Raw genomic sequence first — 16,373 nt, 5'->3', positions numbered from 1 at the left:
GTGTGGAGGAGACAGAGCACTGCCTCAAGAAGCATCTTCACAATACAGTAGCTGAGACTTCCTTAAGGAAACCTCGGTGAGAACCGTGCTGGTGCCAGGGTGGGGGAGGAGCTGATGCAGGCCTCTGTGGCTGAGGGAGGGGACCCACATGCCTTCCTGACTCATAGAGGGCAAGCAAGAGAAGTTTCACAGAGCCTGCAAAGAATGTGGAGGACCCTGGCTGCCGAACCGAACTCATATCACAGACCAGCCTTTCAGACTTGGCCCTCCCTATTGGAAGCATACTCCCCAGCTGTTTGCAGGTTGACAAAGAGTGTGAACTAGACCAATGGCTGGGCATAAAACATACCCAAGCTCATGGGAGTGCTTAGCTAATGTACACTGGAGACCCAGAACCTCATGGGAGGGAAGATATGAATGCTTCCAAATCCTGGACCCAGCAGACTTAAAATCAATTTTGACCTTTTTAACAATAAAACATCATGACAAACATCTCCATGTTTAGAAAAAGCCTAACATGGAGCTGGTGAAATAAAGTGTGGCCTGGCCCATTCACCCAGAAAAATGTAGCATGTCCATTAATGTTGTTACAATTAAGAATTTGGGTGCATGGGAAGCAAATTTTAAAAAAGCAGAATCAAAGCAATATGTGTTATGTGTAAAAACAACAACAACAACAAAACCAAAACAGATCTAAAGATGCTGCAGCACAAGTGGCCATCCCCAAACTCTGAAGGTGGAGGCAAGAGCATCATGAGTTCAAGGCAACCCTGGCTCCCTAGCAAGAACCTCTCTCCGGGAATGGAAAAGAAAAGGCAATTCTCCCATTACTCTTGGGGATATTACTCAATGAAAAAAGTACTCAAGAAGAAAAATTCCTGACTCTGCCCCATGGGGTCACCAAACATGGCCCCTCAGCGGCCACAGCTGTGAGAGGTCATCAGCCTCTGGGGAACAACATGGATGGCACTGTGTTACTCCTCCCTCCCCATGTGGGGTTATTCTACTCTCCATGCAAGCTCTTCAGGGAATGTTGCTTGGATCCTACTAGGTTTCCAAAGTGCAACTGCTACTTCCTGTCTAACCATAGTCCAGTGTCTCTCACATCCTAAGGCCACACAATGCCCAAACCCCCAACCTCCCACATCGCAATGGCTTTAACCTCACTGCAACAGTGTCCTTGCAACTTCTATGGTCTAACTGGGCCTGGTGAGCCTGTGATCACCTCCTCTCCCCCTACACCCACCCCTTGTCCACAACTTTCCACCAGGCCTGATCTGATCTCAAGATGGGTGCACAGCCCTATCAACAACCACCTGGAAGCCTCCCACTCAGGGCTCCACTGTTGCTTCACAACTGTGGTCAGAAAGGCTTTCTCTGACCACTCTGTCTAAACAGCCATGCCGCACCATCCCTTCTGTTCCCTTCCGAAGTCTCTTTCCTCCCAGAGCCAGCACTAGCTGCCAACAGAAGTGTTTCCTGCTCTCTGATAACCAATGGGCACACTTGGGAGCTTTCTTTTGGTCCTAGCTCCTCAAGAGGGCCTACCACATGGTAACTGCTCAGTAGACAGATGGTGAACCCATCCAGATACACAGAAAACACACCAGAGGAACATACTAAAACACAACCAATTCTGCTACTCTATGGGCCATGGGACAATGAGGGAGGCCATTCTACTTTCCAAGCTTAAAGAATCTCATTTGTAACACTTGATGCAGGCAAGTGTTCAAACCCCTTCAGACTCCTGCATCTATATCCCTTTATGGGAGTGAGAACCAGGCAAACAGCAACCTTTATAGGGCAGTCTGTCTCACTGCCTCTGGCCCCCAAAGGCTCAAAAAGACTCTTCAAACCCAAAGGTAGACAAACTGAATGCATAACCAAGACTCCCAAGTTGAGAAAGGAGCACTGTACTCTAAGTGCTAGGGAGACTGAGGCAGAAGGTTAGCCACAAGTTTGAGGCTAGCCTCAGCTACAGGCTACTTAACTAATACGTTTCAGGCCATAACATTCTGTTCTCCAGCACAAACTCAACCCCAAAGATTTACATGTTGAAAGCCAAGTCCGGCCAGTTGTTTTTTTTTTTTTTTTTTTTTTGCAACTTATAAAAGCTAGTTAGTTGCGAAGAGGAACCTCAATTGAGAAAATGCCACCATCAGACTGCCTGTAGGCAAGGGATATTATTAATGATTGACATGGGAGGACCCAGCCCATTGTGGGTGGTGCCACCTCTAGGGCAGGTGGTTCTGAGTGGTAAAAAGCTGAGGGCCAGAGCTGGTGGTGCATGGCTTTAATCCCAACACTTGGGAGGCAGGTGGATTGCTGTGAGTTCAAGGCCAGCCTGGTCTACAGAGCAAGTTCCAGGACAGCCTCCAAAGCAATACAGAGAGAAACCTTGTCTTGAAAAAAACAAACAAACAAACAAAAAACAAAAAACACAAAACAACAACAACAAAAACAAAAAAACCCCCAAAAAACAAAAAACAAAAAGGAAAGAAAAGGTAAGCTGAGCAAGCCATGAGGAACATACTGAACACATTGGTATGCAGAACTCCTCCATGGTCTCTGCTTCAATTCCTGTCTCCAGTTCCTGCCCCAGCCTCCCTCAATGATGAACTGTGATCTCAGAGTTGTAAGCTGAAATAAACCCTAACTTAAGACAATATTCTATAAATCACACAAGGTAAAGCCTGCTAAGACCCTACTGAATGTAGTGGCACAAGACATGGTTTTGATAATACTAGGCAAAGCAGCATTTTGCCTGTGGGGCACAGGAATGGAACAGAGGTTGAGGAATATATGAATACCCAGTTCTAGGACTACAGATTTTATTACTATATTATTGAAACTGGGAATGTATATCACCAACTTCCTTTTTATTTGGCTGCTTGGCTCTCTGCACTGGACTGCTTCTAATAGTCACAGCAAAAACTGGAGAACCTCGGCTCCAGGACAACAGGGCAAGGGTGATCATTATCTCATCTTTTACCCAGACCCCTACCGGTGAGGACAGGAGCCCAAATGATAAGATTATCCTGATACAGCATGGAGGGCAGCCACACACAGGCATCAGAGATTCCCCAGGAGAAGACCTAGCCTTTGGCAACTGTTCCAGGCACAGTCCTCAAAAGGCGACAGAGATGGAGAGACAGAGGAGATGGGTCTGGCTAATGGGAAAGAGGGGCTGTTTGCCCACCCACCCACTCACCCCTGCGATCACAATTTGATATGTGTATCACCACCAGTCTCACCCAACAAAACAGTCCTGAGCCTTCAAGAGCGCCTAGCCACAGAGCCTGGGGCTGCCCCTAGGAGGGGTCTTGCTTCAGAACACACATAGAGGCAATGGTTTCACCTGGAGGGACATGGGAAAGACCTAAGGCTCAGCAGCAGTTAACTGTCCAGCCCTGGGCAGCTCTGCCTGTTGGATCCCAGAGTAGACAGACACTTGACACTCCAGTTGGCCACTGAGCCTTAAAAAACAGCAACAGGAAAATGCCACTGCTAAGCTTATAGGCCTGTTTTAAAACAAAATGCGCTGCTGTCAAATACACACATTGGGAAGTGTTTGTTACCAAACAGCTATGTGTGGAAAGAGGTCACTGCTTGCCAGTTAATGTTTCTGAATTAGTCAAATACAACTGAGTTGTGTTCCAACATCTAAGAAGCAGCTACCAGCAGAGTTGACACCCAAGACTCACCCCTGGAACAGGGAGGGATTTGCCCTGAGCAGCAGGAAGGTCTTAACTCACATACTCAATAGAGTCTGGTGCTAAACTGTCATTCAAGGTGTAGATGGCAGCTGGTGTTCAACAAAGGCCTGTTGAAGCCCACAAGAGCTCCCCCAATAGTTAGAGGCAGCCCAGGGACACAGCTGGGGTCCAGAGCATACCTGGTATGTTCTGGAAACACACGACATAGCATTCTACAGTACTGTCTCCACAGGAGGTCTAACATTGAGAAGAGAGCATCCATCCAGAGGAATCTCTCTCAGAATCATGGCCAGCATTCCATCCCCACAGACAAATCAAGGGCTTGGGCTAAGAGAAGAGCCAGCAGACACTAATGGATATGGCTGGGTTGACTAGGCCTATCTACTGCATGGACCACAGAATGACCAAAGTGACCTGGGGAACATTCCCTGGGAAGAGGACAAGGGAAAAAACATTACACATAGGGGGTCACACTGTACAGTGGAGGGCAGTGGAGTAACTAGGTCCTGGGTGAAACCACTGGGCTAGTTCCTGGCCAACACTTGGTTCCTCACTCAGACCCGGTAAATGTGAGCAGAGGTCTCCAGATGCAAAATAACAAGGCTTACAACTTAAGTACTCGATGCTCCAGATGCTCCCACATTAACATGGTATACAAGAGGGCTGTAGAGATGGCTCAGAGGTTAAGAATACTGGCTGCTCTTCTAGAGGTCCTGAGTTCAATTCACCAGCATCCACATGGTGGCTCACAGCCATCTGTAATGAGATCTGGCACCCTCTTCTGGCCTGCAGGCATACATGCAGGCAGAATAATGTATACATAATAAATCTTTTTAAAAAACCAAACCAAACCAAACCAAACCAAAACATTTTATACAAGAGCCAGAAGTAGTATCAGGCCAGAGAATTTGTTTCAGGGTATGGAATGAGGGTTTTCTCTGTGTCCCCCCCTCCCCCATCCCACTCCTCCCTCCACATCTTCTTTCCTCCCCTCATCTTTTCCCTTCTCTTTGGCATCTTGAAACCTAGCTGGCCTCAAACTCAAACTCTCTGTTACTAAGGATCACCTCAATTTTGTAATCCTCTTGCCTCCACCTCTTAATTGCTGGGATAGTAGGTGTGCATCACCCCAGTCTGCTTGTATTTTCCTTAATTCTGACATAAATATGACTTTGACAACTCTCATCCAACAAAGGTGACATCTTTAACCAGCATACACTATGCCTGGTGCCCCCTCGGGACTGAAAAAAGTCCTATAGCAGGACACAGAAGCTTGGTGGGGCAGTACAGCCACCCAGACTGTCCTCCTACACGAGCCTGCACCCTCTTCTTCCTCCCTCCCACAGGTGATGATCCATACTAGCCCTCCCGCACCCCACATGCCATTTCAGCCTTTGCTGGGGAAGCACACTACAACCCAACTGTCTGAGCTGAGCATGGCTGGCAGGGCTGGCCAGCTCTGTGGGGAATGTCAATGTCCTCACTGTGACTTGAGAGGCTCCTAACCAGAGCACTACTGCTCCTCAAAGAGGAAGGGTTCCAAGAAGGAACAGAGCAGTGAAGATGTTCAGCTCAAGTCTTCAGCACTGAAGATACGCACTGGTTGGGATTTAACACCACCCAGTCCCTGGGTACAAAAAAGCCTGGTGCACAGAGGTGAGGTTCACTGCCAGATGCAGGCCTGCTAGTGAGTGAGACCAGCTTCTCAGGGTAGGGTCAGCATCTGTAACAGGCAGCAGATGGCCTCGGGCAGCTAGGCAAGCCAGTTTACTGATGCTCGCCAATACACACATTAGAGACTAAGGATGCGAGCTTCTCCTCCCCTACTCTTCTGAGTCTAACTTTACCTGCTGTGCTCTCAGAAAACTGGCCAAAATTGGTCACTGCAGAGACAAGGCTCCTGGCACCTAGTCCCCACAGTTCTGTGAAGTAACTAGTACCAAGTCAGGCTCCATTTCTCTGGCCAACTACCCTACTTGGTTCTTCAAAACTCCACAAAGAATGTAGTGGAGCTCAGAAGGGAGGCAGCAAGAGGCCTCTGGGAAGAGACCTTGACTGAACTGGGATGGTCCCACAGCGAGACCTTATATGCTGCCCTGCTCACCTGGTCACTCTAGCTCTCCCTGGCCCTCCCACACGGCACTCTCCTGGGCTGCTGGCGCTGTCTGTCTGTCTTTCCTCCCTCAAGCCTTATGTGTTGCCCCACACTGTCACAGCAGCATCCGGCTCTGTGCACCCTGCTACTTTCTCTGGAATGCTGCTCACAACTGGGCTGCTTTGCTTGCTCATGTGTGTACTTTTAACTAGCCACCCCCTTAGAGTATAGCTCTGTAGGAATGTGCACCAGGGGCAGGGAACTCTTTCCCTGCCACCTCTTGAAGAAGGAATGACTGAAGGAAAAGAAAGTCACTCTGGTCTTCCCACCAATGCTAACAGCCAGAAAAAAGGGTCTGATTGGAAAGCCCTAGGAAGTGCTGAAGCTTAGGGCACAGCCACCGCTTTCCAAAAGAGCTGGGAGAGGCTATCAACACTCAGCATCTACAAGGCAGGGACTGCAAAGATGGTTCTGGCAGCTGCACCCATGAGGCAAGCCCAGGGCAAGCTGACGGCAAGGAGGCCTATATTCCAGGACACACAGTCCACACTGTGGACCAGCTAGGGCTCTGGAGCTCTTCACACCCTTCCTGGGTGAGTTAGCCAAGCCCTGATCCCAAAGCTCCAGTCTGTCTTGTTCTGCAGCCTCCCAGGACATCTGTCTGGCTGAGGCAGCCATGCACTCCCACCCTTTCAGGGCCCTCCTCACCCGGTGAGTCTTGCTGTAGGTGTACAGAAAGGCTAGGCGGTAGAGACTCTTGTAGTGCTGAGGGAAGCGGCTCAAGCACAGGCAGAAGGAAGAGATGCATTGCTCTGTGAGAAACTGGCGCTGCTCCTCAGCGTCCGCTGGCAGTCCCTGGGGAAAAGCCACCGGCTCCCCTAGGGGGTCACCCCTCTTCTTCCCATCCCACAAGGGAGGTGTGGACACCAGGGGCTTGCTGGGGATGTAAGCAGAGGTTGAGGAATCTGCCACGGGCTTCTGGATGCCTTGTTCTACAACCCGGAAGGCCTCTGCGCTCTCCAAGGACTCCTCAGTTTTTCCTACAGTTAAGAAAAAGAAAGAGAAAGTCATTGTGGTTTTAAGGTCTCTTCATGCACTGGTCTATCACAAATGATAGAAACACCTCAATGAGCTGACAGGGACAGCTGGGTATCAACCCAGCTTGAAGGGTAATGAACCCAGTAATGAGAGATACAGGGCCCAGTACTGGCTCTGGCTTGACTCCTACTGGCTATGACCACATAAGCTCCTGCCTCAAGACATGGGTGGTCCCGGCTGGCTTGCAACAGAGAGGAAGAGTTCCAAGCTGGACTCTGGCTTCTACCTAGTGAGTATGACAAAAGTGACACCAGGGAAGGTGTAGGTACAAAAGAAAGCAGGTCACAGAGGGGAGGAAACAACACTACTGCTAGTCAAACAGCCAAGAAAAGGCTTGGCCAAGTGACACACATGTTCCACCAGTAGCACAGTACCTCAGCCTACAGGCTCCCCAACATCTTTCTCTAGGGCTGCTGCAGGTGTGCCAAGTGTTTATGCACAGCACCTGTTTGAGAAGTCCGACACCTCAACACCCAGCCCTGCTCCTCAGGCAACACTAAGGAGCCCAGGACAGGTCCCAAGATGGCAGTACTGAATGGCCTCATACCACCCCCCTTCCAGAGGCACAGCACAGCCTCCTTGGCTGCCCATGGAGGAGGTTCTCTGGCCCAGGAAGCAAGAGACAAGGTGGCTTTTGGCCCATGGCCCTGAGGTAGCCATGAGTTTGGCATATCCCGCACAGCCAGCCTGGAGAAGAAGCCATCAACACCTATTCTGAAGACAATCTGTACTGTGGGTGGAGCCTTGGCAGCGCTTCCCCTCTACTGGGAGGGAGGCCTGGCAGTAGCTGAAACCTAATATGGCAAAGTCAAGAAGACAAGGACCAAGACTTCAAGTTATACTCCCAGCAAGTACCAGCATAACAAGGAAGGCCTCAGGTATGTGGCAAGGTTGACCACTATTGTTCCTTTTGTCATTCTCTGCCCCCTCAGCTCCTGCTATCCCAGCTCCTCAGAATACCTCCTTTCCATCCACTGCAGTTGGACACACACACTGACCTCTGCCTTTTCTTGCTTTACCCACCTGCTCACAGATCTCATTGCTCCAAGCCTCAGTGTTTCCTCTCTCAGGTTTGTAGAGGAAAGACACAAGACCATGCCCTTTCCCAGCAGCCCAGAGCCTGCTCCCCTAGCTCCCACCATCTGTTCCTGCTCTGCAGAGCCAGAGCCTCACTCCAGCTCCTGCCGCATCATTTGAAGTAGCCTGAATGTGTGTCTCTGTTGTCATGCTGTAGTCTCCTCTCTCGTGGGCTTAGCATGCTGTCTGGACCCCTAGCTTAGAGCTGGCACCCATCTTATAGGTGCCAGCACAGCATGCCAGGTTTCTAATGTGCTCCAAATGTGATTCGACACAAGCAGTGGAAACAAGGGCTACGAGCCCAGCTGGAGGCTCCAGGAAGACAAGGGAACTGGATGACGATACAGCCCTCCACCCAGGGAAGGGAACAGGGGGCAGACAGCGGGCAGGGGGCAGGGGGCAGGAATAACACCAAAGGCTCAGACATAAAGTCTCAGGAACACAATTTTTACAGAAAACAGGAAGAGGGAAAAATTAATCCAAAGAAAATGGAATCTCTGATCATTAATTAACTCAGTTGCTCAGAGTTCTGGGTGGCCCAAGGGGTCTAGGAAAGATGAGGTGAGAGGCCTCACCCAAACATGCACTCCTGCTAACTGGGCCTCAAGATCACTGGACTCTTCCACTTCCTTGATAAAAGAAGAGGGTCAGAAATGGCTGTTAAGTCTACAGGATGCTTCCCAGCCAGGATGTCAAGTTCTAACTTAACACCAGCAGCATGAAGGTGGGATGATATGCTTCTCCCACCCGAAGGTGAAACAAACACACAATGCCATGAAGCCTAAACTAGATCTCATTGGCAGGAACTGGTTTAGAATGCTTATGGTGCAAGGTACTGAGGCTGGCAGAGCATGGGAGTTCCAGGGAGCACATAGGCCTGCCATGGTGAACTGGCTCTATATAATGGGTTTCTTGGGAAGGGTGGAAGGACATGTCTGAACACCAGGTACAGATCTGCCCACCACAGACAATGCCACTAAGCCTCTATTCACAGATCAGAGAGTAGGCATGTGTAGTCATGGCGTCACGTTCACTGCATGCACCATACTGGTTATGGACAACTTCTACTTTGGGTTTTACATTCTACAGAGTCAGCTTGTGTTTAAGTGCTGAAATTCTAAGCAATGTTACACACACACACACACACACACACACACACACACACACACACACACATGCACTGCTGTTACCTTCACAATCTAAGCATGTAGTTTGACGATTGACTCCTGCAAAGGTGAGCTTCAGAAAGGTAAAATAGCCAACAGTGTAAAACTCTTTCCTCGAGCACTAGCAGACCAGTGTTAAGTATGACAGCCTCTAAAAAAACGATGGAGGTCAGTCTCTCGAAAACAGGACCCTTCGCACTTGCTGCACATTGTGGGAAGGAAGGTGGTTCAGAGATGGGCATGATCCGGGGAGCAGACCCTGCTGCCTTCAATACTCAGCGCCTGAAGTAGCGCTGGATCTGCCACAGCGTGCTGTTAGGGGACACTGAATGCATGAACAAGGCCCTGCACCCAATGATATGGACTGGGACTGTAGGGAGCAGCAGGTTGGTGGCAGGGCTGCCCAGAAGAGTGGACCCAGAAAGTCAGGAGAGTGCAACAGACTTCAGTACACACTGGCCTGAAGCTCCCTCCGGCTTTCACAGGGAGGCTGAGAGCTGGTCCAGGGCTAGAAGTGCAGCTCAGAGGCAAAGAACTCAGCTAAACTAGCGGGGAGGGAACAGAAAGGGGATAGGACACAGAATATGTCATTTTAAGCCTGCTAGCCACTATAATAGTCTCTGGTTCTACCCTAGCATTCCTTACCAATGGCCAGCAATGTACTGTCTGCCCCCCACCCCCCAAAAAAACCCAGTCCTGAGTAGAAGACACAGGATACTAGGATACTCCTTACCAGTCTAGAGGGGCCCTGCCCCACACATGGTGGAGAAAGGCAGTTATAGTCTAGATGTGAAATGTACCCCATAGGTCAAGTGTCTGAACACTTGCTTCACAGCTATTTCAGGAAGCTGTGGAACCTTTAGGATACAGGGCCTAGCTGAAGGAATGCTGGGTGTCAGAGCTTTCACAGTGCTAGCCAGGTCCCAGTTAATTTTTTTTTTTTTTTTTTTTTGATCGATCTGTTGAGACGTACCAAGTCTCGACACAGCTTCAACTGCAAAGGACAGAGCTCTAGTTCTGTAGACCACACCCCCAAACTGTGTGAACCTCCCATAAGTGCTCCTGTCACAGCAAGGAAAAACTAATATTGAGTTAGTTTGCACTGTATGGTGGGTCACAGAAATAGATGAACTTTCTCACTTGTCCAAGAGCAAAAATAATCATATTTTAAAACCAAAAATGCTGTATTAGAATGTACAGAGTACATTACTTATTTTCTTTCTAGTCTAAATTCCCAACAGTGTATTAATATCCATTGTAGAATGTCAACATGATGGGGGACAACATAATGATGGCTGAGAAAGTGAGGCAGTGGCTATATTCTTTTTCCTTTTTGGTTTTCAGAGACAAAACTTGCTATGTAGCCCAGTCTGCTATTAAACTTGTGATCCATCAACCGCAGCCTTCTGAGTACTGGGATTACAGGTGCGGATCACCATACCTGGCTGTAGCCCCCTCCCCTTCTTTTGTTGTTTTTTAGACATCTCACTGTGTGGTCCTGGCTGGACTTGAACCCACAGAAATTCACCTGCTTCTGCTTCCCAAGTGCTACGATGGGATTAAAGTCATATATCACCAAACTCAGCTTTAACCTTGTCTCTTGATGGGGACCAGGCACAGGTGAATCTATCTGATAAAACAGTCGTCCTGTAAAGCCAGCCTGGGACAGCCAGCAGGAAACAAAGAGCTAGAAGAGTCCTATCCTCCTCCAAACGGCTTTGGCCCCACTGCACAGTTCCAAGGAGCCTCTAACTTACAGAGAAACTGGCTAAGGTTAGGCCCAGCACCCATAGTAAGCAGGTTATCTCCATCCAGCCCACTCAGAAGGCAACACAGAGTAGTGACTAAGGTTGAACTCCTCAGTCTATCTCAAGCTCTTTGCCTAGGAAATAGGAAAAGCTTTGATGCTTTCCTTCTCAGGTGGCTGAGAAGGTTGTGTCTGACCTGGGACACCTGAATGTGGGACTGGGTTGTCTGGTAAGCACACATATATGCAGGCCTTTAGCGAGAATGGGAACCCTCTTGGGAAGACAGTTAATGGGTAGGGGCTTGCTGTACAAGCCTGAGGACCTCAATCCAGATTCCCTAAACCCATGTCAAACTGGACACAGCAGTACACACCTGCATCTCAGAGCTCCCATGGCAAGACAGGAGGTAGATACAGGAGAATCCATGAAAGCTCACAGGCCAGCTAGCCTGAGGTACAGCAGCAAACAACAAAAAGACCCTGCTCAAACAAGGTTGAAGGTGCGGACCGCACTCTGGCCTCCACCTGTGTGCCATGGTACACATATACCCACACATACACCCATGCCCACATACCACACATATTAAACAAGAAAGGAAGCTTCAAAATTATACGGCCAACTAGCCAGTCTGTGAGTGGCACCAGAGATGCCTCAGCCTGGGTATAGTCATGCTACAAACTTAGAAGTGAGGCTCTGCCTAGGGATCCCAAGGGAGCTGGGCATATCCCAGGCTTAGATCAGCGCTCTCTGCCCAAAAAAGGCAGATTTCTCAAGAAGTCTGATATGATTCAGACTAAAAAGAAAACAGATTTGTGACACGCAGAATCCAGAGACTTTTTCTAATAACCATTCACCAAGTCCCCCTAGGGCAGACACACTCCACTGACATTGTGAACATGGCTTTCCCAAACAGGCTTTATGTGTCATTACTGTATGACACATATCACAAAGCACACTTGGCAAACCCTGCTAGCACCAACACCTCCAAGAGCTGCCTTATTTAATTCTCACAATCCCATTCCGATCCTACAGTGAGACCAGAGGAGCAGGAAGGTAAGTTACTTTCCCACTAACACCCCGGGGCAGAAAGGCAGAAGCATGAAGGTAGAAGCAAGGCTGAGGCTCAGCTTTCCAGGACAGAGCCCTCCGTTCCTCCTGACTGCTCCAGGGGGTCAGAGCAGACCCACGTTAGCAGGTTAGACTTCTTACCTCTTTCCTCTGTTGGCCCCGGAAGGTCTTTCCCAGTTGGTCCCGCCTGAGCACTGAGCCCAGATAGCCTCTTCTCTGCCAAGGGCTTTCGAGAACCCTCCAGCAAACTTGTGGGCTCATTAAAGAAATCCTGCGTTGAGCTGGAGTCTGACAGGGCCACGGCTGTGCTGTCCTGGCTTCGGTCTGAAGGGAGGAGGGAGGAAAAGGCAGGAGCATGAACTCACAACACCTCTGCCAGAGAGGGGTCTTTCAGGGCTAGGTTCCCACATGGCCCAGGACTGTCCTGCAACAAGGGTCCCCACAGTGTACCATTCTAACTCTGCTGAGCCCAAGCCACCCTAGAGGCCCTGAGCCACTCAGAAAAGGCACTAATCTCTATGGTCAGCCTTCCTGATGTGCACTGTCCACTATGGGAATATCCCTACGATGGCTGATTTCAAGCTACGAGTGTGTGGCTGGGAGGTGTGGCGCTGAGAAGAGACGGAGCAGTCACCGTCACACAGTGTTGCTACAATATAGATATAAGAGAAACTGCAGTGGCAACGAATCAGCAAACATTTTTAGGTAGACGTACATTCTGGAACAAAGAGTCTAGATTCCTTGAAGTCTTGGACACAAAGGCAGTTTGTACTCACTCCCTGGCTGTTCTCAAGTCTCCATAGGCACTCTAGGAGAAACACTAGAGGCAGGGTTGGGAGGAGGCTTGACAATGCCTGGGAATGCAGACCTGGGAGGAGGGGCAGGCAGTACTACAAGGGACAAAACCTCCAGCTTTATAAAGGGGACAAGTGAAAACCTTGCTGCTTCCAGGGTACAGTGGAAGGGAAAAGGGAGACTTTTTGATGTAAGCAAAGGCAGGAAACCCACCACTAGGAAGGAACAGGGTTACTAAGAAAGTTGTCCCTGTGATGCGGGACACAGAGCCTTCCTAAGTTTGAGGCTAAATCAACAGCCCAGGCCAGCCAGCAAGCGCCCACTAGCAAAGCAAGCAGAGCAGCCTCTACTGCAGGAGAGAGGAGCAGGCAGGGGGAGCCTGCAGCGGCCTAAAGCGGAAGAGAACCAGAAAGCTGAGCAAAGTCTAATTGTGAGGGAGTATGAAGCTGGCAGCACACTGAAGGTAATCGTAGCAACAACAAATTGCAACCAGGCTCAAAGGCCTACAGGTAAAACAGGCAAATCTATTCCAGGAATAAATGTTATTCATTTCAGATAGTTTCTTTGATCCTACATGTGATAACTGGTATTCACTACAAAATTGTAAGACAGATACAGATATGTTAAGAAACAAACAAAAACTCATACTGTAAAGAGGCAAATCAATCAATAGAACTAGAATTGGAAATGATCATGGACTATTTAAAATAGAGACAATTATGTGATGTATAACTGATCAGGATGTTAAGGCTGTAGGGAAAACCACTCATGAACAGATGGTCAATCTCGGGAGTGAGCTGGAAATTATAAAAGAGTCAAAGCAGTATCTAGAAATAAAAAAAAGTAACACAGAAGAGAGGAATGCTTTTTTGCTGGGCTTCTCAGCACACTTGACACAGCTGGGATGGAGGAAGGAACAAAATTTGAAACTAGAGGACTGAAGAGATGGTTCAAAGGTTCAGAGCACTGGTTGCTCTTATAGAGGACCTGAGTTTTCTTCCCAGCACCCCACCTCATCTGGTCTCTGTGGCATGGGGCACTCATAGTGTGCATATATATCCATGGAAGCATAACACCCATACACACAGAAAAAATAAATGAACTTAATTCCTGGTACACAAACTAATTTTGTGTGTGGGGGTGGGTGGGTGGAGGAGCCAGTGGTGGAGAAGCAGAACAGAGCACCCAAAAAAATCTAATCCATTAACCAGAGCCACACAAATGAGAGCAGCAAGACAGGAGAAACACTGTAAGAGACAATGACTAGAGCACTCGCCTAGCACATGCAAAGCCCTGGGTTTGATCTCAGCACTGCAAAAATCAATACATAGAGTGACCAAGACTTTCCAAAAATAATGAAAGACATCAAATCACCAAGAATCTCAGAGAACAGTAAGCAAGGAAAGGCCATCTACACATAATGGAAGGGTCACATACAAGCAGACTCAGACTGCTAAAACCAAAGACAGAAAAATCTCAGGAGAATTCAGCAAAAGACACACACAGCAACAGAGGAAGAACGACGGGGGCTAGAGGGACAGCTTAGAGGTTAAGAGCACTTGTTGCTCTTGCAGAGGACCTGGACTCAGTTCCCAGCACCCACACAGTGTTTTATAACAATCCATAATTCTAGGGTGAGGGGGTGTGACACCCTCTTCTGACCAGGCAGAACACTCATGCACACTAAATAAATAAATCTTTTTAAAAAGTTAACAGGCCAAGTTTGGAGGCACATGCCTGGGAAAGGCAGGCGGATCTCTGTGAGTTCAAGGCTAGACTGGTCTACAGGAGTTCCAGGACAGCCAGGGAAACAGAGAAACCCTGTCTAGAAAAACCAAAAAACAAAAAGTAGAGAGAAAGAGAGAGAGAGGGAGGGAGGGAGGGAGGGAGGGACGGAGGGAGGGAGGAAGGGAGGGGAAAAAGGAAGAACCTACAAACTTCTGATCAGAAAGCATGCATCAGATATCTTTGTGTCCAACTTCCTGGCCGGGTGTGGGGTGGTGGGTGGTGGGCAAGAGTAAATGGAGGTCTTTCTCAAATAAGCAAAATCTGAGTAAATTCACTATCAGGAAATATGGGTCACACAAAATGTTAGGACAGAACGAGTAAGAACCCAGACAGAAAGCTGGACCTGTACAATGAAATTAAGCACTCCAGAAATGGCTAGGGTGATGCTAAACACGAAGACCTTCCTGCCAGGTGTGGTATTGCTCACCTGTAGGCCAGCACTGATGAGACAAGACTGTGTCAAAGACTAAAGTGATGTGACAACAGGGGCATGCAGCCTTGTCGAGTATGTAAAGTGAGTAGCAACAGCACAGAGGCTGGACACTGCTGTGAAGCAGTGCAGTGTCTTTAGAAGGCTGCTGGTGATTAACAGCCTATTCTGTTGGCCCCAAGGCCTAAACTACCCCAAAGAACACATGAACAAGAGATGAACAGTCTGTGTATCTGATGTCGAGCAGCTGTGCTGGGAGACAGACAGTCCCCTTGGCCCTTCCCTGATTCCTTCAGAACCTTAGAAATCAAATACTGGTGACTCCATTAGCACCCAACAGGCAATCCCGAGGGCCTGTTTGAGCCACTAGATGGGACACATGGGAAACAAGGTGGAATTGTTTCCACAGGGTGGAAAGCCTGGACTCGGGAAGAGCAGGCTATCAGTGCTGAAACCCTGATCCTCCATTTCCTAGCCTGGAAATATTTGCACCTTAGTTTCCCTCCATGTAAAACTAAGGAGCAGTGCTCACTTCCCAAGACTGTCACCATAATTATATAGGTTATTAAACACAAAGTGCCTGAAGCAGTGCCTGGCACACAGTAGTCAGATTAATTATCCACACATAACTGTTTCAGAGACTGGGTGTGATTTATCAGTAACTCCTGAAACTTACCATCAGAGGCTTCATTCTGAATGGAGTTTTACTGGGCCACACCGCAGTGGACACAGGTGCACATTCTGAATCGGAGCCCAGACACTGAACTCAAGCAGGCAGGGAGGCATGCAGAGAACACTGAGGATTAGCTCTAGCCTCCAACACCTGTTCCACTGCGCTGGCTTTGGGGCACAGGTGTCAACATGCAGCATGGTACTCTGCCCAGTAAGTGACAGGTCATACATTTCAGCTGGCCACACACAGTAAGAACAGAGGATTTGGTCAATGGTTGAGACCCAAGCTGGAAGCGGAGAAGCTAACTAGACTTGTTGCCTCACACTGACAAAGAGCTCTTCTCCCACTTTCATTCATTTCAGGGGCTTCCCAATTACTGAATGAGGGGTAAAGGCCAGGCCCGCTACACTCAGAAGAAATCCCAAATGTGAGTCTCCACTATAAAGGAATCATTTCTCCCTGTAGAAGTCAGTCTATTTGCTAACTTTGTAGAAAGAGAATGACAAATGGAGCCCCTGATGTTTCCATATCAAAAAAAAAAAAAAAAAATTAGTGCAGTTAACTTAAAACAATTATTATTGGGGTGGTGTGTGTGTGTGTGTGTGTGTGTGTGTACATAGGGGGAGGCCACAGCATAAATATGGAGGCCAGAGGACAATTCTGTGGAATCGTTATATTCTTCCATCTTTATGTGGGCTCCAAGGATGGGGCTCAGGTAA

At 48.6% G+C, this 16,373-nt stretch overlaps 1 protein-coding gene across 5 annotated transcripts in view; it reads right to left on the bottom strand.

Annotated features, from left to right (window-relative positions):
* The window catches only part of Cabin1 (calcineurin binding protein 1), a 112,064-nt gene that overhangs the window by 36,749 nt on the left and 58,942 nt on the right, over positions 1-16,373 (bottom strand). For all 5 annotated transcript variants that reach the window (XM_027394218.2, XM_027394216.2, XM_027394217.2 and 2 more), the window contains 2 exons: positions 12,110-12,292; positions 6,520-6,851 (listed from right to left, as the gene is read on the bottom strand). In XM_027394218.2, coding sequence (XP_027250019.1) covers positions 6,520-6,851; positions 12,110-12,292 — 515 coding nt within the window. The remainder of the gene's footprint in view (positions 1-6,519; positions 6,852-12,109; positions 12,293-16,373) is intronic.

Source organism: Cricetulus griseus (assembly GCF_003668045.3).
Source record: "Cricetulus griseus strain 17A/GY chromosome 1 unlocalized genomic scaffold, alternate assembly CriGri-PICRH-1.0 chr1_0, whole genome shotgun sequence".
NCBI lineage: Eukaryota > Metazoa > Chordata > Mammalia > Rodentia > Cricetidae > Cricetulus > Cricetulus griseus.
Note: the sequence above shows the minus strand (reverse complement) of the source record. Positions and strands in the feature narration are given on the sequence as shown.